The sequence below is a fragment of the Oncorhynchus tshawytscha genome, linkage group LG06, assembly GCF_018296145.1.
Source record: "Oncorhynchus tshawytscha isolate Ot180627B linkage group LG06, Otsh_v2.0, whole genome shotgun sequence".
Taxonomy (NCBI): Eukaryota; Metazoa; Chordata; class Actinopteri; order Salmoniformes; family Salmonidae; genus Oncorhynchus; species Oncorhynchus tshawytscha.
In genome coordinates, this window is record NC_056434.1 from 5,174,849 (window position 1) to 5,196,305 (window position 21,457).

The 21,457-nt window shown below is 44.7% G+C and overlaps 2 protein-coding genes across 3 annotated transcripts in view; both read right to left on the bottom strand.

The window, feature by feature from the left end:
• Positions 1-11,286, bottom strand: part of LOC112236277 (bcl-2-related ovarian killer protein homolog A) — a 41,064-nt gene extending 29,778 nt beyond the window's left edge. For both annotated transcript variants that reach the window (XR_002951200.2, XM_024404860.2), the window contains exon 1: positions 10,951-11,286. Coding sequence is in view for 1 of the 2 variants with exons in the window: in XM_024404860.2 (XP_024260628.1) it covers positions 10,951-11,173 (223 nt within the window). In the remaining variant the exon portion in view is untranslated. The remainder of the gene's footprint in view (positions 1-10,950) is intronic.
• A 6,657-nt stretch (positions 11,287-17,943) lies between these two features.
• On the bottom strand, positions 17,944-18,420 carry LOC121846729 (piggyBac transposable element-derived protein 4-like; the record flags this gene model as incomplete). Its single annotated transcript, XM_042323706.1, has 2 exons — positions 17,944-18,239; positions 18,372-18,420. Coding segments are annotated over 2 exons (345 nt in total), but the record flags the coding sequence as incomplete, so codon positions are not given.
• Between the last annotated feature and the right edge of the window lie 3,037 nt (positions 18,421-21,457).

Below are 21,457 nucleotides of genomic sequence, written 5' to 3' on the forward strand. Positions count from 1 at the left end.
GGGCAGACTGGCGACGCTAGGCAGACTGGCAGTGCTGGGCAGCCTGGCGTGCTGGGCAGACTGGCGATGCTGGGCAGACTGGTGGCGCTGGGCAGACTGGCGGCGCTGGGCAGACTGGCGTGCTGGGCAGACTGACGGCGCTGGGCAGACTGGTGACGCTGGGCAGACGGGGGCACTGGCGGCGCTGGGCAGACTGGCAGCACTAGCTGCTCCATATAGGCTGACAGCTCTGGCGGCTTCTTACAGACTGACAGCTCTGTCGGCTCCGTGCTGACTGGCTGCTCCTTGCAGCCTGGCAGCTCCTTGCAGACTGACAGCTCCTTGCAGACTGACAGCTCCGTGCAGACTGGCTGCTCTATGCAGACTGACATCTCTGGCTGCTTCATGCAGACTGACAGCTCTGGCTGCTCCATGTAGGCTGACAGCTCTGGCGGCTCCGTGCAGACTGGCAGCTCCTTACAGACTGGCAGCTCCTTGCAGACTGGTAGCTCCGTGCAGACTGGTAGCTCCGTGCAGACTGACAGCTCCTTGCAGACTGACAGCTCCGTGCAGACTGACAGCTCCGTGCAGACTGACAGCTCCGTGCAGACTGACAGCTCCGTGCAGACTGACAGCTCCTTGCAGACTGACAGCTCCTTGCAGACTGGCTGCTCCATGCAGACTGGCTGCTCTATGCAGACTGACATCTCTGGCTGCTTCATGCAGACTGACAGCTCGGGCTTCTCCATGTAGGCTGACAGCTCTGGCGGCTTCTTACAGACTGGCAGCTCTGGCGGCTCTGTGCAGACTGGCAGCTCTGTGCAGACTGGCAGCTCCGTGCAGACTGGCAGCTCCGTGCAGACTGGCAGCTCCGTGCAGACTGACAGCTCCGTGCAGACTGACAGCTCCGTGCAGACCGGCAGCTCCGTGCAGACCGGCAGCTCCGTGCAGACCGGCAGCTCCGTGCAGACCGGCAGCTCCGTGCAGACCGGCAGCTCCGTGCAGACCGGCAGCTCCTTACAGACTGGCAGCTCCTTACAGACTGGCAGCTCCTTACAGACTGGCAGCTCCTTACAGACTGGCAGCTCCTTGTAGACTGGCTGCGCTGAACAGGCGGGAGACTCCGGCCGCGCAGGAGAGGAGAAAGGCTCTGGCTGCGCTGAACAGGCGGAAGACTCCAGCAGCGCTGTAGAGGAGAAAGGCTCCGGCAGCGCTGAACAGGTGGGACGCACTGTAGGCCTGATGCGTGGTGCTTGCACTGGTATGCCGTGCATGCTATGCCAAGCCCACACCTTTCTTTCTACTCTGTCCAATACATCCTCCACACTCTCAGACTCAGCACTCTGCTTTGCCGACAGCTCCAATTCCATCCATGGCTCTGCCCAGGGTCCTTGTCCGTCAAGGATCTCCTCCCAAGTCCATTTATCCAAAGAGTGCAGCCTCTCCCAATGCTGCTGCTGCCTCTGTTGCTTCTCCTGCTGCTGCCTTTGCTCCTGCTGCTGCCTTTGCTGCTGCTGCTGTTGCTCCTGCTGCACCTGTCGCTTCTCCTGCTGCTGCTGTTGCTGCTGCCTCTGTTTACCACGCCGCTTGGTCCTTGGTTGGTGGGTGATTCTGTAACGGTTTTCTAGTGGTGATGAAGGAGAGTCGGACCAAACTGCAGCGTGTCGATTGCGATCCATGTTTAATACAACAAAGAACCACGAACTTACAAAAAAACAATAAACAAAACCGAAACAGCCTAACTGGTGCAAACTAACAGAGAGTACACATAGGACACTAAGGACAATCACCCACGACAAACTCAAAGAATATGGCTGCCTAAATATGGTTCCCAATCAGAGACAACGATAAGCATCTGCCTCTGATTGAGAACCACTCCAGACAGCCATAGACTTTGCTAGACAACCCACTAAGCTACAATCCCAATACCACCACCAAAACCCCAAGACAAACACACCACAATTACAAAAACCCCATGCCACACCCTGGCCTGACCAAATACATAAAGATGAACACAAAATACTTTGACCAGGGCGTGACAATAATGACAAACCATATTTACGTATTCAGAACCTTTGCTATGAGAATCGAAATTGAACTCAGGTGCATCCTGTTTCCATTGATCATCCTTGAGATGTTTCCACAACTTGATTGGAGTCCACCTGTGGTACATTGAATTGATTAGACATGATTTGTAAAGGCACACACCTGTCTATTTAAGGTCCCACAGTTGACAGTGCATGTCAGAGCAAAAACCAAGCCATGAGGCCGAAGGAATTTTCTGTAGAGCTCAGAGACAGGATTGTGTCAAGGCACAGATCTGGGGAAGGGTACCAAAACATTTCTGCAGCATTGAAGTTCCCCAACAACAGTGGCCTCCATCATTCTTAAGTGGTAGAAGTTTGGAACCACCAAGACTCTTCCTAGAGCTTGCTGCCCAGCCAAACTGAGCAATCGAATGAGAAGGGCCTTGGTCAGGGAGGTGACCAAGAATTCGATGGTCACTCTGACAGAGCTCCAGAGTTCCTCTGTGGAGATGGGAGAATCTTACAGAAGGACAACCATCTCAATCAGGCCTTTATGGTATAGTGAACAGATGGAAGCCACTCCTCAGTGAAAGGCACATGACAGCCCGCTTGGAGTTTGCCAAAAGGCACCTAAAGGACTCAGACCATGAGAAACAAGATTCTCTGGTCTGATGAAACCAAGATTGAACTCTTTAGCCTAAATGACAAGCATTCTAGAGAGGAATGGGAGAAGCTCCCCAAATACAGGTTTGCCAAGCTTGTAGTGTCACACCCAAGAAGACTTGAGGCTGTAATCGCTGCCAAATGTGCTTCAACAAAGTACTGAGTAAAAGGTCTCAATACTTATGTAAATGTGTATTTCATAAAACCTGTTTTGCTTTGTCATTATGAGGTAATGTGTGTAGATCTTTATTTTATTTAACGAGGCAAGTCAGTTAAGAACAAATTCTTATTTTCAATGATGACCTAGGAACAGTGGGTTAACTGCCTCATTCTGACAGATTCGTACTTTGTCAGCTCAGGGTTTGAACTTGCAACCTTCTGGTTCCTAGTCCAACACTCTAACCACTAAGCTACCCTGCCGCACCAGATTTACAAGCAAACATATGTTGAATACATTTTAGAATAAGGCTGTAATGTATTACAAACTGTGGAAAAGGTCATGGGGTCTGAATACACTGTAGGTGCCAGTTCCCACTCAAGTTAAGACTGGCATGAGATTAATAGTCAAATTGCATTATAGGTTTGCACCCCTTCTACGGATTATACTCTATAGCCAGAACACAACAAGCTGTTCCACAGATAGGAGAGGGAAAATGTGGTTGTGCGTTGATCATTTTTATTTAACTAGGCAAGTCAGTTCAGAATTGTTATTTTATTTACAATGACAGCCTAGGAACAGCAAGTCAACTGCCTTGTTCAGGGGTAGAATGACAGATTTTTACCTTGTCAGCTCGGGGACTCGATCTAGCAACCTTTCGGTTATTGAACCAACGCTCTAACCACTAGGCTACCTGTCTCCCTATAAGCACACTGAAGAAGGCATTAACAATAAGTAATAAAATAAAGAAGACACTTCTAAAAGCCTATTTCACAACATCGTCTGGTGAATTTGCAAGATCCCTTTTCTTTCATTTTGAAATCTGCACAAATGTAAATGTGGCACTGACTTGTTTCAGACTTGTTTCAGCAATGTTTCAATGAAGAGTTTGGCATTCGACATGTGTGACATGCAGTTACAAGCCTGCTGTAAGCGGTCGGGCGAGCAATATCCACCGTCGTAGTACGGATGAAGCATGACTTTGAAGCTAACTGAAGCTGGCTAGCTTTATAACAGCTCGAGTGATGAATGATGCAGAAAAATTCATCCATGCTTTTGTCACTTCTAGGTTAGACTACGGCAATGCTCTACTTTCCGGCTACCCGGATAAAGCACAAAATAAACTTCAGTTGGTGCTAAATACGGCTGCTAGAATCCTGACTAGAACCAAAAACATTGATCATATTACTCCAGTGCTAGCCTCTCTACACTGGCTTCCTGTCAAAGCAAGGGCTGATTTCAAGGTTTTACTGCTAACCTACAAAGCATTACATGGGCTTGCGCCTACCTATCTCTCTGATTTGGTCCTGCCGTACATACCTACACGTACGCTACGGTCACAAGACGCAGGCCTCCTAAATGTCCCTAGAATTTCTAAGCAAACAGCTGGAGGCAGGGCTTTCTCCTATAGAGCTCCATGTTTATGTAACGGTCTGCCTACCCATGTCAGAGACGCAAACTCGGTCTCAACCTTTAAGTCTTTACTGAAGACTTATCTCTTCAGTGGGTCATATGATTGAGTGTAGTCTGGCCCAGGAGTGGGAAGGTGAACGGAAAGGCTCTGGAGCAACGAACCGCCCTTGCTGTCTCTGCCTGGCCGGTTCCCCTCTTTCCACTGGGATTCTCTGCTTCTAACCCTATTACAGGGGCTGAGTCACTGGCTTACTGGGGCCCTCTCATGCCGTCCCTGGAAGGGGTGCGTCACCTGAGTGGGTTGATTCACTGATGTGGTCATCCTGTCTGGGTTGGCGCCCCCCCTTGGGTTGTGCCATGGCGGAGATCTTTGTGGGCTATACTCAGCCTTGTCTCAGGATGGTAAGTTGGTGGTTGAAGATATCCCTCTAGTGGTGTGGGGGCTGTGCTTCGGCAAAGTGGGTGGGGTTATATCCTTCCTGTTTGACCCTGTCCGGTGGTGTCCTCGGATGGGGCCACAGTGTCTCCTGACCCCTCCTGTCTCAGCCACCAGTATTTATGCTGCAGTAGTTTATGTGTCGGTGGGCTAGGGTCAGTTTGTTATATATGGAGTACTTCTCCTGTCCTATTCGGTGTCCTGTGTGAATCTAAGTGTGTGTTCTCTAATTCCCTCCTTCTCTCTTTCTTTCTCTCGGAGGACCTGAGCCCTAGGAACATGCCCCAGGACTACCTGACATGATGACTCCTTGCCGTGCTGCTGCTCCAGTTTCAACTGTTCTGCCTTATTAGTATTCGACCATGCGGGTCATTTATGAACATTTGAACATCTTGGCCATGTTCTGTTATAATCTCCACCCGGCACAGCCAGAAGAGGACTGGCCACCCCACATAGCCTGGTTCCTCTCTAGGTTTCTACCTAGGTTTTGGCCTTTCTAGGGAGTTTTTCCTAGCCACCATGCTTCTACACCTGCATTGCTTGCTGTTTGGGGTTTTAGGCTGGGTTTCTGTACAGCACTTTGAGATATCAGCTGATGTACGAAGGGCTATATAAATAAATGTGATTTGATCTGATTTGAGTCGGTTTGCAAATAGTCTGGGTAGCCATTTGATTAGGTGTTCTGGAGTCTTATGGCTTGAGGGTAGAAGCTGTTTAGAAGCTTCTTAGACCTAGACTTGGCGCTCCGGTACCGCTTGCCGTGCGGTAGCAGAGAGAAGAGTTTATGACTAGGGTGGCTGGAGTCTTTGACAATTTTTAGGGCCTTCCTCTGACACCGCCTGGTATAGAGGTCCTGGATGGCAGGAAGCTTGGCCCCAGTGATGTACTGGGCCGTTCGCACAACCCTCTGTAGTGCCTTTCGGTCAGAGGCCGAGCAGTTTCCATACCAGGCGGTGACGCAACCAGTCAGGATTTTTTAAATTTTTTTTATAAATGTTTTATTTATTTCACCTTTATTTAACCAGGTAGGCTAGTTGGTAGGCTAGTTGAGAACAAGTTCTCAGTTACAACTGTGACCTGGCCAAGATAAAGCAAAGCAGTGCGACACAAACATCAACACAGAGTTACACATGGAATAAACAAGTGTACAGTCAATAACACAATAGAAAAAAAGAAAGTCTATATACAGTGTGTGCAAATGGCGTGAGGAGGTAGGCAATAAATAGGTCAAGTAATTACAATTGAGCAAATTTACACTGGAATGGTAGATGTGCAGATGATGATGTACAAGTAGAAATACTTGTGTGCAGAAAGTAAACAAAAACAGTATGGGGATGAGGTAGGTAGATGGGGCTATTAACAGATGGGCTATGTACAGCTGCAGCGATCGGTTAGCTGCTCGGATAGCTGATGTTTAAAGTTAGTGAGGGAAATATGAGTCTCCAGCTCCAGAGATTTTTTGCAATTCGTTCCAGTCATTGGCATCAGAGAACTGGAAGGAAAGGTGGCCAAAGGAGGTTTTGGCTTTGGGGATGACCAGTGAGATATACCTGCTGGAGCTTGTGCTACGGGTGGGTGTTGTTATCGTGACCAGTGAGCTGAGATAAGGCAGAGCTTTACCTAGCATAGACTTATTGATGACCTGGAGCCAGCGGGTCTGGCGACGAATATGGGGCAAATACAAAGGGCCAGCCGATTAGAGCATACAGGTCGCAGTGGTGGTTGGTATATGGGGCTTTGGTGATAAAAAGGATGGCACAAAAAAAGTAAAGTGACATCACAGAAGACGAGGATCCCTAGGATTTAAAAAAAGTGTTTATTTATTTTTACCCCCTTTTCTTGGTATCCAATTGTTAGTACTATCTTGTCTCATCGCTACAACTCCCGTACGGGCTCAGGAGAGACAAAGTTCAATAGCCATGCACCAACCGAAACACAACCCAACAAAGTCGCACTGCTTCTTAACACAGCGCGCATCCAACCCGGAAGCCAGCTGCACCAATGTGTCAGAGGGAACATCATGCACCTGGCGACCTGGTTAGCGTACACTGCGCCCAGCCTGGGTCTGGGCGCGAACCCAGAGTCTCTGGTGGCACAGCTAGTGCTGTGATGCAGTGCCCTAGACCACCCAGGAGACACAGGATAGTCAGTTTTACTAGGGTATGTTTGGCGGCGTGAGTGAAGGAAGCTTTGTTGCGACATAGAAAGACGATTTTAGATGTAATTTTGGATTGGAGATGCTTAATTTGAGTCTGGAAGGAGAGTTTACAGTCTAACCAGACACCTAGGTATTTTTAGTTGTCCACATATTCTAAGTCCGAACCATCCAAAGGAGTGATGCTAGTCGTGCAGGCATGTGCGGGCTGCGAACGGTTGATTTAGGCATTTAGTTTTACAAGCGTTTAAGAGCAGTTGAAGGCCACCATAGAGACTGCTAGAGGTCCGGACAACAGGCCCTCTTATTTGACACATTGAACACTGTCTGAGAAGTAGTTGGGGAACCAGGCGAGGCAGTCATTTGAGAAACCAAGGCTGTTGAGTCTGCCGATAAGAATACGGTGATTGACAGAGTCGAAAGCCTTGGCTAGGTTGTTGAAGACGGCTGCACAGTACAATCTTTTTTCGATGGTGGTCATGATATCGTTTAGTACCTTGAGCGTGGCTGAGATGCACCCCCGTCACCAGCTCGGAAACCGGATAGCGGAGAAGGTAAGGTGGGAATCGAAATGGTCAGTGATCTGTTTATTAACTTGGCTTTCGAAGACTTTTGAAAGGCAGGGCAGGGTGGATATAGGTCCATAGCCGTTTGGATCTAGAGTGTCACCCCCTTTGAAGAGGGGGATGACCACGGCAGCTTTCCAATCTTTAGGGATCTCGGATGATACGAAAGAGAGCTTAAACAGACTGGTAACAGGGGTTGCAACAATGGCGGTGGATCATTTTAGAAAGAGAGGGTCCAGATTGTCTAGGATGCTCCCGATGGTGCAGCTGTTGAACCTTTTGAAGATCTGAGGACCCATGCCAAATCTTTTCAGTCTCCTGAGGGGGAATATATTTTGTCCTGCCCTCTTCACAACTGTCTTGGTGTGCTTGGACCATGTGAGTTTGTTGGTGATGTGGACACCAAGGAACTTGAATCTCTCAACCTGCTCCATTGCAGCCCCATCAATGAGAATGGGGGCGTGCTCGGTCCTCTTTTTCCTGAAGTCCACAATCATCTCCTTTCTCTTGATCACATTGAGGGCGAGGTTGTTGTCCTGGCACCACATGGCCAGGTCTCTGACCTCCTCCCTATAGGCTGTCTCGTCATTGTCGGTAATCAGGCCCACCACTGTGTTGTTGTAGCTGTGCCTAGCCGTGCCAGATTTGTGCAATATACGACTGATTGTTGTCCTATGGACAGAGTCTCCCACCTCAGCTGTAGATCTCTGCAGTTCATCCAGAGTGATCATGGGCCTCTTGGCTGCATCTCTGATCAGTCTTCTCCTTGTATGAGCTGAAAGTTTAGAGGGACGGCCAGGTCTTGGTAGATTTGCAGTGGTCTGATACTCCTTCCATTTCAATATTATCGCTTGCACAGTGCTCCTTGGGATGTTTAAAGCTTGGGAAATCTTTTTGTATCCAAATCCGGCTTTAAACTTCTTCACAGCAGTACCTCGGACCTGCCTGGTGTGTTCCTTATTCTTCATGATGCTCTCTGCGCTTTTAACGGACCTCTGAGACTATCACAGTGCAGGTGCATTTATACGGAGACTTGATTACACACAGGTGGATTGTATTTATCATCATTAGTCATTTAGGTCAACATTGGATCATTCAGAGATCCTCACTGAACTTCTGGAGAGAGTTTGCTGCACTGAAAGTAAAGGGGCTGAATAATTTTGCACGCCCAATTTTTCAGTTTTTGATTTGTTAAAAAAGTTTGAAATATCCAATAAATGTCGTTCCTCTTCATGATTGTGTCCCACTTGTTGTTGATTCTTCACAAAAAAATACAGTTTTATATCTTTATGTTTGAAGCCTGAAATGTGGCAAAAGGTCGCAAAGTTCAAGGGGGCCGAATACTTTCGCAAGGCACTGTATATAAATATATATATATATATACATGTTTGTTTTGGGCTTCGTCCCCGTCATGATCATATTTTGGGTAGAGCATTTTCTTTTGAAGTATTTCGTATTCCTGCGCCTGTCTCCTATCATTATACAATGTGACATGGTTAGACTACAGTAACTACCAATCTAACAATTGTTAGCTGACATGGCTATTCGAGTGACATGTCAGTGACAGACATAACAAGAGGAAAACTAAGGATGCACACATCTTGAAATTACTCCCAACAATAAATTGACACCCCACTGAATTCCTAAAAAGAAAATCTAAATAAAATGTTTTGTGACTGGACCCCTTAAGCATCCGTGGGTCCTACGCAACCGAGTATATTACTTATGCCTGGAATTGACTACACAACTGCCAGAAAGTCAAGATAAATCAGGCTAAGATGCTGCAAAATCAATCAACAGCCATCTTCGTGCAAAACAACATTGCATGAACACTTATATAAATGATTTTGTCATGGGACACCAAAATCATATTAGCGATATAGACCAAGAGTAACTAATACCTATGATCAAGGTAAGAATAGACATAGCTATAAGATTCTGACTTCTGTTTGATGAAACTGTTGAAACTCCATTATGCTATTATACAGTATGTAGAATTGTTTGGATTGGCTGATGTAACTAGCTACAGTGGAGAGGATTGTTTGATGCAAACAAATGAACGATCTGAGATCACGCCTGTTAGATAGTTCATCTGCCGTGAATTTAATTGTGAATGTATCTGATATTAAAAAAAATACAGTTCATTGTTTATATATATTTTTTTACCTTTATTTAACAAGGCAAGACAACCTACTTATTGTGTTCAAGTAATTGCATGAAGGACAATGTTGTCAAGGTACAATGAGTTAGCTAGCCAACTAGCATAGCTGTTTCAATCATGTAGAATATCCGTCTTAAATTGCATTTTGAAAATGGTTTCGATATGAGAACAAAAATGTATTTGAGTGTCACTGTTGTCTGGACATGACTTTAACTAAACACGTGTAGCTAGCTCCTGATGCTGGGGGATGAGTGGCTGGGTTTCAGCTTTGCACCATAGGTTGGGTACCTAGAACATAAACATTTCCAATGAGGACATGCTGCATGTCTCACCTTGAATTAGACACAATTAAGATTACAGATCATACAGTCTCTTTTTTCTGTTTCTCCTTCAACCAAAATTTAATATTAGCCTGTTAGTCCCCCATGTAATTTTGTTATATATATTTTTTTGCTGTAAAAGATAGCAGAAAAAGTATTGCTTTTTTAATTACACCAACGACACTTTTCTCGGGAAATTCGAAACGGAAGACAATTTAGTTGTTCTTAAATGTCTTCTCAAAGAATCCCTACGGAAAAATGCTACATTTCTATACATCCTTCCAGCACCGTTTTAGTTCCGTTATATGGAGTATTAACGGAGAAAACGCACGTCAAGAGGGTGCTACGAAATTAATGTCAAAACATGGTTGTCAAAATGTAGTTGGATTAATCCAAATCAAATTGATGCTTTCATCTTTTTCAAGTCCAGCACCTTGGCAATGAAGTCACAGTATTGGCGATCCATCTACTCTGAGAGGGGCCGTTTCTACGGGGATTTAAAGACTCAGAAATACAACAATACAACAATGAAAACAAGAACATATTGTCTTCTGTGGATATTCAAATTCAGTCTGTTATAGATTTGTAAATATATATTTAAGCCAATGTTATCACTCATGTTTTAACTCGCGAATCTGCATCCATTAGTTACTATATAGCTTGTCATTTGACGTATTAAGTTATTCCCTTTCTGTCGCGGAGCAAAGACCACTTTTTGATCATGCCTGTGATGCCATTCCATTCACTCTAAACATACTAAATTCTCAGTAAATCGTTTTAACTTATGAGAGATATGGGGTTTGGACAATTGTTTTTCTGACGGAATTTTCTACTGAATGGACATATGTGTATAAACCTTGAATTAAATCATAATTTTATGGATGCACATCCTATAACATGCATTACTGGCTGATAAACTATCGTTCCGTTCATAATATTTGGACATTGTAGACAATCTATTACCAAGTGCTTTCTACCATGGTCTAAAATAGGATGTACAGCCCTTATAGGTACGCAGCCTGTCATTCAGACAGACACAGTAGCCCACCAATATACACAAACTGCGTTCTTACCTAACCACACGAGGACAGAGGAGATCTCTCCAAGCGTCCCACCTGATGCCGACAGCTGATGCTCGGCCTTCGACCACCCAATCCCGGTCCTGTTCAGCCTGGAATGGATGAAATCCCTGCATAGCGCCTTCGCCTGTGACACCAGCTCCTTGTCTGTGGGGGATCGGTCAAATACTTCCATTACTTCTGCCGCGAATACTGAGGAGCGACGCAACATCTCCATACCCCAGTCCCCAGCAGCAGTTAATCACAAACAACCCGCCTGCCTGGCGCTGGCACTAATCCGCCTGCGCCTCCACCTCGATCGCCGTTTATGGTCCTCTCTGTCACCAGAAAGCTACTTCCCTACCTCCTCCCTCGGGTTGGGGGCGTTTCGAAAAGGAGGGATTATTCAATGTCTCTTCACGAGCGTAGAATTGCATTGGTTTGTTCACGGTCACGGTGCACACCGGCTCCCTTGCAATGCCAAACTCATATTCATTGAGTTGTAGGCTGATTTAAAAAATAAAAGATTTAACCTTTACTTAACTAGCCAAGTCAGTTCACAACAAATTCTTATTTACAATGACAGCCTACCCCGGACGACGCTGGGCCAATTGTGCGCCGCCCTATGGGACTCCCAATCACGTCTGGATGTGCTACAGCCTGGATTCGAACCAGGGACTAAGATGCAGTGCCTTAGACCACTGGCGCCAGGGAGCCCAATTTGACCAACCCTGATTATACATTGACCTACATTATCACTACACAGAAACTTCTATTGGTAGGCTGATACATCAGATTGTAATACACAATGAATTGGTTTATAGCCTGAAACAAAATCGTGTAAATGTACATTTACTATCCTGGTCGTCTGTGAGGTTTGGCCTTCAGCTGCTCGAAATTAGAGACAAAATATCCACAGGAAAGAATTGTTTACTCCATTTTTTTTAGAGAGCAGGTAGGTATATGGTTCCTGCAGGTATACAACTAGTTTTATATTGGATATTCAGTTATCTCAACTATAACTACAGTATGACAATTAAAATAGTATATTCTGAATCAGGAGAGGGTGGAGAACGATCCAAAATGAAATCAAATTTATTTATATAGCCCTTCTTACATCAGCTGATATCCCAAAGTGCTGTACAGAAACCCAGCCTAAAACCCCAAACAGCAAGCAATGCAGGTGTAGAAGCACGGTGGCTAGGAAAAACTCCCTAGAAAGGCCAAAACCTAGGAAGAAACCTAGAGAGGAACCAGGCTATGAGGGGTGGCCAGTCCTCTTCTGGCTGTGCCGGGTGGAGATTATAACAGAACATGGCCAAGATGTTCAAATGTTCATAAATAACCCGCATGGTCAAATAATAATAATCACAACTTTTTTTTTGTCTTGAATGTAATTTAAACATATATAAAGTACCGGTCAAAAGTTTAGACACACCTTCTCTTTGTGATTTTTTTTGCTATTTTCTAAATTCCAATTGTTGAATTGGAGTAGTAAACAGGATGCAGAATTGCTATTTGAATGAAAGGAAATATAATAAGAATATAATTATATATAATAGAATATAATTGAGTAAAATTGAAGTTCCTCTTCTATATTAGGTCTAAATAAATACACATCTGATACATAAAAGGCAAAGGGGGATACCTAGTAAGTTGTACAACTGAAATATGTCTTCCGCATTTAACCCAACCCCTCTGAATCAGAGAGGGACGGGGGGGTGCCAGAATCGACACGCGGGGAACAGTGTGTTAACTGCCTTGGGCAGAATGACAGATTTTTACCTTGTCAGCTCCGGGAGTCGATCTGGCAACGCTGAAACCATCTTGTCGTTATTTATATATTTATATATATATTGTGTGTGTGTCTCTGTGTGTGTCTGTGTGTGTGTGTGTCTGTGTGTCTCTGTGTGTCTCTGTGTGTCTGTGTCTCTCTGTGTGTGTCTGTCTCTGTGTGTGTGTGTCTCTGTGTGTCTCTGTGTGTGTCTGTGTGTCTCTGTGTGTCTCTGTGTGTGTGTGTGTGTCTCTGTGTGTCTCTGTGTGTCTGTGTGTGTCTCTCTGTGTGTCTGTCTCTGTGTGTCTCTGTGTGTCTCTGTGTGCGTGTGTCTGTGTGTGTGTCTCTCTGTGTGTGTGTGTGTGTGTCTGTCTCTGTGTGTGTGTGTGTGTCTCTGTGTGTTTCTGTCTCTGTGTGTCTATGTGTGTGTGTCTCTGTGTGTCTGTGTGTGTCTGTGTGTGTGTGTCTGTGTCTGTCTCTGTGTGTCTGTGTGTGTGTGTGTGTGTCTGTCTCTGTGTGTGTGTGTGTCTGTGTGTCTCTGTGTGTCTCTGTGTGTCTGTGTGTGTGTCTCTCTGTGTGTGTCTGTCTCTGTGTGTGTGTGTCTCTGTGTGTCTCTGTGTGCGTGTGTCTGTGTGTGTGTCTCTCTGTGTGTGTCTCTCTGTGTGTGTGTGTCTGTCTCTGTGTGTGTGTGTGTGTGTCTCTCTGTGTGTTTCTGTGTGTGTCTCTGTGTGTCTATGTGTGTGTGTCTGTGTGTCTGTGTGTGTCTCTGTGTGTGTGTGTGTGTCTGTCTCTGTGTGTGTGTGTGTGTGTGTGTGTGTGTGTGTGTGTGTGTGTGTGTGTGTGTCTGTGTGTGTCTGTGTGTGTGGTACCAGTCAAATGTTTGGACACCTACTCTTTCATCAAATATATTTAGACATTCTTCGACGTAGCCACCCTTTTGCCTTGATGACAGCTTTGCACAGTCTTGGCATGTTTAACACTTTTTCTGGGGTTACTTCATGATTCCATGTGTGTTATTTATTAGTTTTGGTGTCTTCACTATTATTCTACAATGTAGAAAATAGTACAAAAATAAACACAAACCCTGGAATGATTCGGTGTGTTCAAACGTTTGCCTGGCACTGTATATTTATTTGAAGTTAAAACCCAAACGCATGCTAAATCAACAGTGGTTCCACAAATGATCTCTTAGTGAAAACTCATTACTGTGCCTTAGCTCACCATGCCAAGACAGGCCCTGTAATTATTGTACATCAGCAGTTCAGACGAATTACCCTGGAACAACTGTAGATTTCAGTTCCCTTATTACACAACAGGCCCATCCCAAATGGCACCCTGTTCTCTAAACTGTGCACTACTTTCAAAAGGGCCCTAGTCAATCTTAGTGCACTATATAGGGAATAGGGTGCCATTTGGGACGTACCCCATGTCTCTCACTGATGATGATGATATTGTCCGTTGTTTTTATTTTGTATTTTTTTAAGTATCTTGGGTAATTTGTCCTATGGACCGGCTTCATAGACACTCAGAAGTCTCCATTTGAAAGTGTCCTGGACTAGATATATTCCGTGTCTGCGAAACGGGTCCTGTATAGTGTGTATAAGCTTATTCACATGTGTACAGTAACTACTGCCCAAGGGCATTACCCACATGTTGGGCTGACAATAAAAAGACAAACAAGATGAAAAATAACTTCAAAAATCTGTTTAAGAACATGATCAACACAGCAGAATATTGACAGCAGAATGTTGACAGAATGTTGACATCGGAATGTTGACATCGGAATGTTGACATCGGAATGTTGACAGCAGAATGTTGTCAAAATGTTGACATCAGAATGTTGACAGCAGAATGTTGACATCAGAATGTTGACATCAGAATGTTGACATCAGAATGTTGGCAGCAGAATGTTGACAGCAGAATGTTGACATCAGAATGTTGGCAGCAGAATGTTGACATCAGAATGTTGACAGCAGAATGTTGACAGCAGAATGTTGACATCAGAATGTTGACAACAGAATGTTGACAGCAGAATGTTGACAACAGATGGCTTGGGCACTGTTTCCCTGGTTCAAACCACAAATGCAACTTTAGGCTCTCCCTTCTCCTCAACTGCTCTGGCTAAAAGGGAATGTTATCTTGAGAAAGTAAAGAAAGCTCTTTGGAGCTGCCATATAAAGATTACAGAGAGGCCTTGAGGACGTATCCTATGCCAACACACACAGCAACAGTTCTCCCTGGTGGTCCAACCAGGATTTAATGTACTGTATTCTCTTTCTGTTCATTTTAGTTCATGACTTTGGTTGAATTAATTAAAACCATGAGGGTATGAAGACCACGGCCTTAAATAAGAGGAGTGTATAAGAATGTAGGAAGGAAAAGGCATCTTGCTCACAAAACTTGGTACCGTATTGATCTAAATATTATGAGAACACTCAAGAAATCTTATAAATGTATATATTTCATTTTTTACCAATTTTTACCAACTACCAATTTTTACCAATTGGTAGTTACAGTCTTGTCCCATCGCTGCAACTCCTGAACGGACTTGTGAGAGGCGAAGGTCGAGAGCCATGAGTCCTCCGAAACACGACCCTGCCAAGCTGGGCTGCTTCTTGACACACTGCTAGTTTAATCCGGAAGACAGCCACATCAATGTGTCGGAGGAAACACCGTACAACTGGCGACCGTGTCAGCGTGCATGCGCCCGGCACAGGATTCTCTAGAGCGCAATGGGAAGAGTACATCCCGGTCGGACAAACCCTCCCCTAACCCGGACAACGCTGGGCAAATTGTGCATTGCCTCATGGGTCTCCCAGTTGTGGCCAGCTGTCACACAGCCCGGGATTGAACCCGGATCTGTAGTGACACCTCAAGCACCGCAGTGACTAGACCGCTGCACCACTCGGGAGGCCCCAAGAATTCAGTTTTTAAATGACATACAGTATCAGACAAGATGCAGTTTACATTGAGGCTAGAATACGAAGTTGTACATGTGTTTACAGTGAATGAACCTATATGACAACAGTGCGCCCACACCTTGATTCAACACGCCCTCTCAAACAGCCATTTGTGTTGAACAAGGAATTTTGTTTGGACATGCAAAGAGAATACCTTCTTATAGGATTCCCCAACTGGCTATTAATCATCTTCATATCCTGGTTTTGTTTGAGTCGTTCTTAGGGTAAGTAGCTGTGTAACTAGGCTGCTATGGGTCCTGAGTTGTCAGGGTAAATACATGTAACTAGGCTGCTATGGGTCCTGAGTTGTCAGGGTTAGTAGCTGTGTAACTAGGCTGCTATGGGTCCTGAGTTGTCAGGGTAAATAGCTGTCTAACTAGGCTGCTATGGGTCCTGAGTTGTCAGGGTAAATACATATAACTAGGCTGCTATGGGTCCTGAGTTGTCAGGGTTAGTAGCTAGGCTGCTATTGGTCCTGAGTTGTCAGGGTAAATACATGTAACTAGGCTGCTATGGGTCCTGAGTTGTCAGGGTAAATAGCTGTCTAACTAGGCTGCTATGGGTCCTGAGTTGTCAGGGTAAATACATATAACTAGGCTGCTATGGGTCCTGAGTTGTCAGGGTTAGTAGCTGTGTAACTAGGCTGCTATGGGTCCTGGGTTGTCAGGGTAAATACATGTAACTAGGCTGCTATGGGTCCTGAGTTGTCAGGGTAAATAGCTGTGTAACTATGCTGCTATGGGTCCTGATTTTGAATCTCTTGGTCTTGTCTCAAATGGCAGTCTATTCCCTATATAGTGCACTACTTTTGACCAGAGCCACTGGGACTAGGGTGCCCATTTGGACAGAGCCATTGTCTCCCCTCAGGTTTTCACCCACTAGGAAGTTGGGAACAGCACCCTACCCGGTTCATGATCATGGTGGTCCACAGCTCACCACTGCCATCTTCTGGTAGAGTGAGCCAGACGGACAGGGAAGCTATAATAAAGATATTGTCTGTGTCTGAAATGGAAACCTATTCCCTATACTGTTCAGAAGTAGTGCACATGCACAATTTTTTTTTTAACCTGTATTTAACTTGACAAGTCAGTTAAGAACAAATTCTTATTTTCACTGGCCTAGGAACGGGTTAACTGGCCTAGGAACAGTGGGTTAACTGGCCTAGGAACAGTGGGTTAACTGGCCTAGGAACAGTGGGTTAACTGCCTGTTCAGGGATTTGAACTTGCAACCTTCCGGTTACTAGTCCAACACTCTAACCACTAGGCTACCCTGCCGCCCCTGCTGCCACTATATTGTATATAGGGTGACTTTCAGACGCAGACATTGGAAAAGAGTGACTGATAGAGGTGTCGGTTAAATACAGGTGCCATATTCCCAGCTCCTCTGGTAGGTTTAATATATAGGTATTACTGTCCTCTGGTAGGTTTAATATATAGGTATTACTGTCCTCTGGTAGAAGGTTTAATATATAGGTATTACTATCCTCTGGTAGGTTTAATATATAGGTATTACTGTCCTCTGGTAGGTTTAATATATAGGTATTACTGTCCTATGGTAGGTTTAATATATAGGTATTACTGTCCTCTGGTAGGTTTAATATATAGGTATTACTGTCCTCTGGTAGGTTTAATATATAGGTATTACTGTCCTCTGGTAGGTTTAATATATAGGTATTACTGTCCTCTGGTAGGTTTAATATATAGGTATTACTGTCCTCTGGTAGGTTTAATATATAGGTATTACTGTCCTCTGGTAGGTTTAATATATAGGTATTACTGTCCTCTGGTAGGTTTAATATATAGGTATTACTGTCCTCTGGTAGGTTTAATATATAGGTATTACTGTCCTCTGGTAGGTTTAATATATAGGTATTACTGTCCTCTGGTAGGTTTAATATATAGGTATTACTGTCCTCTGGTAGAAGGTTTAATATATAGGTATTACTGTCTTCTGGTAGGTTTAATATATAGGTATTACTGTCCTCTGGTAGGTTTAATATATAGGTACTACTGTCCTCTGGTAGAAGGTTTAATATATGGCTGTAATGGCACCTCTATTAAAACACGGGTAATGACCAGTAGTAGTAGGAGACAAATGTACAGAACATTCTTTATTCCACACTCAAGACAGACAGGCACACACACACACAGCAATAGTAATGGGACTGATGGTAGTAGTGAATAATGTTGTAGTGTAGGGTTTCCCAAGCTCAGGAATTGGACTTTGATGAGAAGGCCTCTCCCCCCCTTGTTGTGAGGAGTGCAGGGGGGAGCTCCCACTTGTTCTTTCTAACTGTGCCAACCATGGTGATCTTCCTCTTCAGGAGCTGCTGGCTGAGTTCATAAGAGGTGAAGAAATTGTCACACTTAACATTGTGCCCCATCAGTCCATCTGTCACATCAAGCACAACTCGCATCCCCTGCTTCTTCTCCGGGCCTCCACTGGTCGGCTTCCCTGTGTAGACTTGTATCTTCCAAGCGTAGCTGGATTGTGCGTCACAGGCCACCCATATCTTGATGCCATACTTTGCCGGCTTGCTGGGCATATACTGTCGGAAAGGACAGCGAACTTTTGATAAAAGAGATTTACTATCAGCAATTAGTGTCACAGACAACAATCACATAAATCAATGATATTACAGCAATACATAATAAGATGAACAATGAAAATCACATAACAGATATGAATATAAAGATGTACCTCTGAATGGAACCAGTTGCTCATCCACTGTTACTTCAGGCCCAGGGTTGTAGAGGTATGGCAGACTGTCACACCCTGACCTTAGTTATCTTTATTTTCTTTATTATTTTGGTTAGGGTGTGACGAGGGTGGTTTTGTTTCGTTTTTGTATTGTCTAGGGGTTTTTGTAAGTCGAGGTGTTTATGTCTATGGTTGCCTAGATTGGTTCTTAATCAGAGGCAGCTGTTTGTCGTTTTCTCTGATTGGGGACCATATTTAGGTAGCCATATTCCTTGGGTAGTTTGTGGGTTCTTATTCTATGTTTAGTTGCCTGTCTGCGCTAGCCATAATAGCTTCACGGTTCGTTGTGTTGTTTTGTATTGTTTGTTCAGTGTTTCGTTCTTTCATTAAAGAAGTATGTACGCTTAACACGCTGCGCCTTGGTCTCCTCATGATGACGACCGTGACACAGACGTACCAGCCACTTCTCCCAGACCTCTCTTATGTCCACCAGTTTGTCTCTCACACGTCTTGCAGGTCTTGACTCACGGTTATCAAATCATAGCATTCTTGAGAAAGTGTGAAAGATTTTCAGTGGCATGGAAAATCACCCTTCCACTCTCAGCATCCCAGAGACTACATGTAGCTTCGCCTCGGGACCAATACACATCCTCTAAGATTAGCAGCCCTATGTAGGCACGCAGGTCAATCTCATCCATCCTTTTCCAGTTGTCTCCATATTTACAGAAACGCTCCAAATTTGTCATCTCCAGGATAATTTTTTTTATGGCTGGTGTGATGAACATGTAGAATGTTGAGGCGGTGTTCTGGGCAACTGCATATCTTGTGGGCCCTGGGGTCATCCTTCTGACCCTTTGACTGCATGTCTTGTGGGCCCTGGGGTCATCCTTATGACATTTTGTGCTGTCATCCTACCCTAGTAGGACCTTATGGTGCTCTGGGTTGTATTCTTCCCCATCTTCCTCTTCATCTGAAGATGATGTATGGTGCTCTGGGTTGTATTCTTCACCGTCCTCTTCTTCATCTGAAGATGATGTATGGTGCTCTGGGTTGTATTCTTCCCCATCTTCTTCTTCATCTGAAGATGATGCATCGTGGCTCTGGGTTGTATTCTTCACCGTTCTCTTCTTCATCTGAAGATGATGCATTGTGGCTCTGGGTTGTATTCTTCACCGTCCTCTTCTTCATCTGAAGATGATGTATCGTGCTCTGGGTTGTATTCTTCACCGTCCTCTTCTTCATCTGAAGATGATGTATCGTGCTCTGGGTTGTATTCTTCACCGTCCTCTTCTTCATCTGAAGATGATGCATCGTGGCTCTGGGTTGTATTCTTCACCGTCCTCTTCTTCATCTGAAGATGATGTATCGTGCTCTGGGTTGTATTCTTCACCGTCCTCTTCTTCATCTGAAGATGATGCATCCTGGCTCTGGGTTGTATTCTTCCCCGTCCTCTTCTTCATCTGAAGATGATGTATGGTGCTATGGGTTGTATTCTTCACCGTCCTCTTCTTCATCTGAAGATGATGTATCGTGCTCTGGGTTGTATTCTTCACCGTCCTCTTCTTCATCTGAAGATGATGCATCGTGGCTCTGGGTTGTATTCTTCCCCGTCCTCTTCTTCATCTGAAGATGATGTATGGTGCTATGGGTTGTATTCTTCACCGTCCTCTTCTTCATCTGAAGATGATGTATGGTGCTATGGGTTGTATTCTTCCCCATCTTCTTCTTCAGATACCTCCTCTTCTAAATCATTGTTCTCTTGTTCCTCCTGGACAGCTGAAAAAAAGGGCACCAAAACGTGCACTCATGGCTTCAGCAAAGAGAGAACTGGGGGGACTGTCATCTGCAGCACCTTTATAGCCTCTGACTGCATTCCTCAGTCGTAAACAACGCTTTCAAGAAATGTTTATTTTGCCTGAAATATTTTTTATTTTGTCTGTGAACTTGAGTCGTGTGGGGTGGTGGAGGAGTCGTGGAGGTGTCGGGGAGGGGTCGTGGAGGGGTCGTGGAGGGGAGATGCTGCACATGCACAAGAAAGTTTGTTTTGTCTGAGTTCAATGAGTAGCACACACTCTTTGACCCTCAAGACAACTGACTTGCCGAGTTAAAGGTTAAATAAAACAGTATGTAATAAAATGAGAGAATATGTGCATTACACAGTGACAGTTTATGATCAGTTATAGCTACGTAATAGCAGTAGAATAGATAACTGTGTAATACTGATAGCAAGGAGCTATGTAGGCTAGCAGAGCAATATTTATTGTTTTTATGTATCCTTTATTTAACTAGGCAAGTCAGTTAAAAATAAATTATTATTCACAATACCCCGGCCAAACCTGGACGACGTTGCGCCAATTGTGTGCCGCCATATGGGACTCCCAATCAATGTAAGTAGTGTGCATAATGTCTAAGGTATTGGCAGCAGCTAGTAGGCCAAACATAGCACACAAGGAACATAGCAAACTATATGCAGTCCAAGACAATGGCAGTAGCATTAGCCGTACTAGCATGTTAGCCTACTAGCCCGTCTATATCCAACAGGCTACATCACAATGTACTATACAGGGGGGGTTAGCATAGCATACAATATCTACAGGGTGGAAGCTAGCCTAGTAGAAAAAGGGCTAGCACAGTACAGTATGGACAAGTTAACATTAGGGTTAGCGGCTAGGAGATAGCATGCTATGTTGCCAACAATGCTAGTATGTCAACAAAAGCCATCTTAGTTGCGGCCAGGAAATGACTCTGGACGTGATGACATCACCAGCAATCCATCTTGAGTGAGTACAGTCGTGGCCAAAGGTTTTGAGAATCATTATCTTGAGATATTTTTGTCAGATGTTACTATCGAAAACTGAAGTATAATTAAAAGAATTTCATAAGTGTCAAAGGCTTTTTATTGACTATTACATGAAGTTGATGCAAAGAGTCAATATTTGCCATGTTGACACTTCTTTTTCAAGACCTCTGCAATCCACCCTGGCGTGCCGTCAATTAACTTCTGGGGCACATCCTTACTGATGGCAGGCCATTCTTGCATAATCAATGCTTGGAGCTTGTCAAAATGTATGGGTTTTTGATTGTCC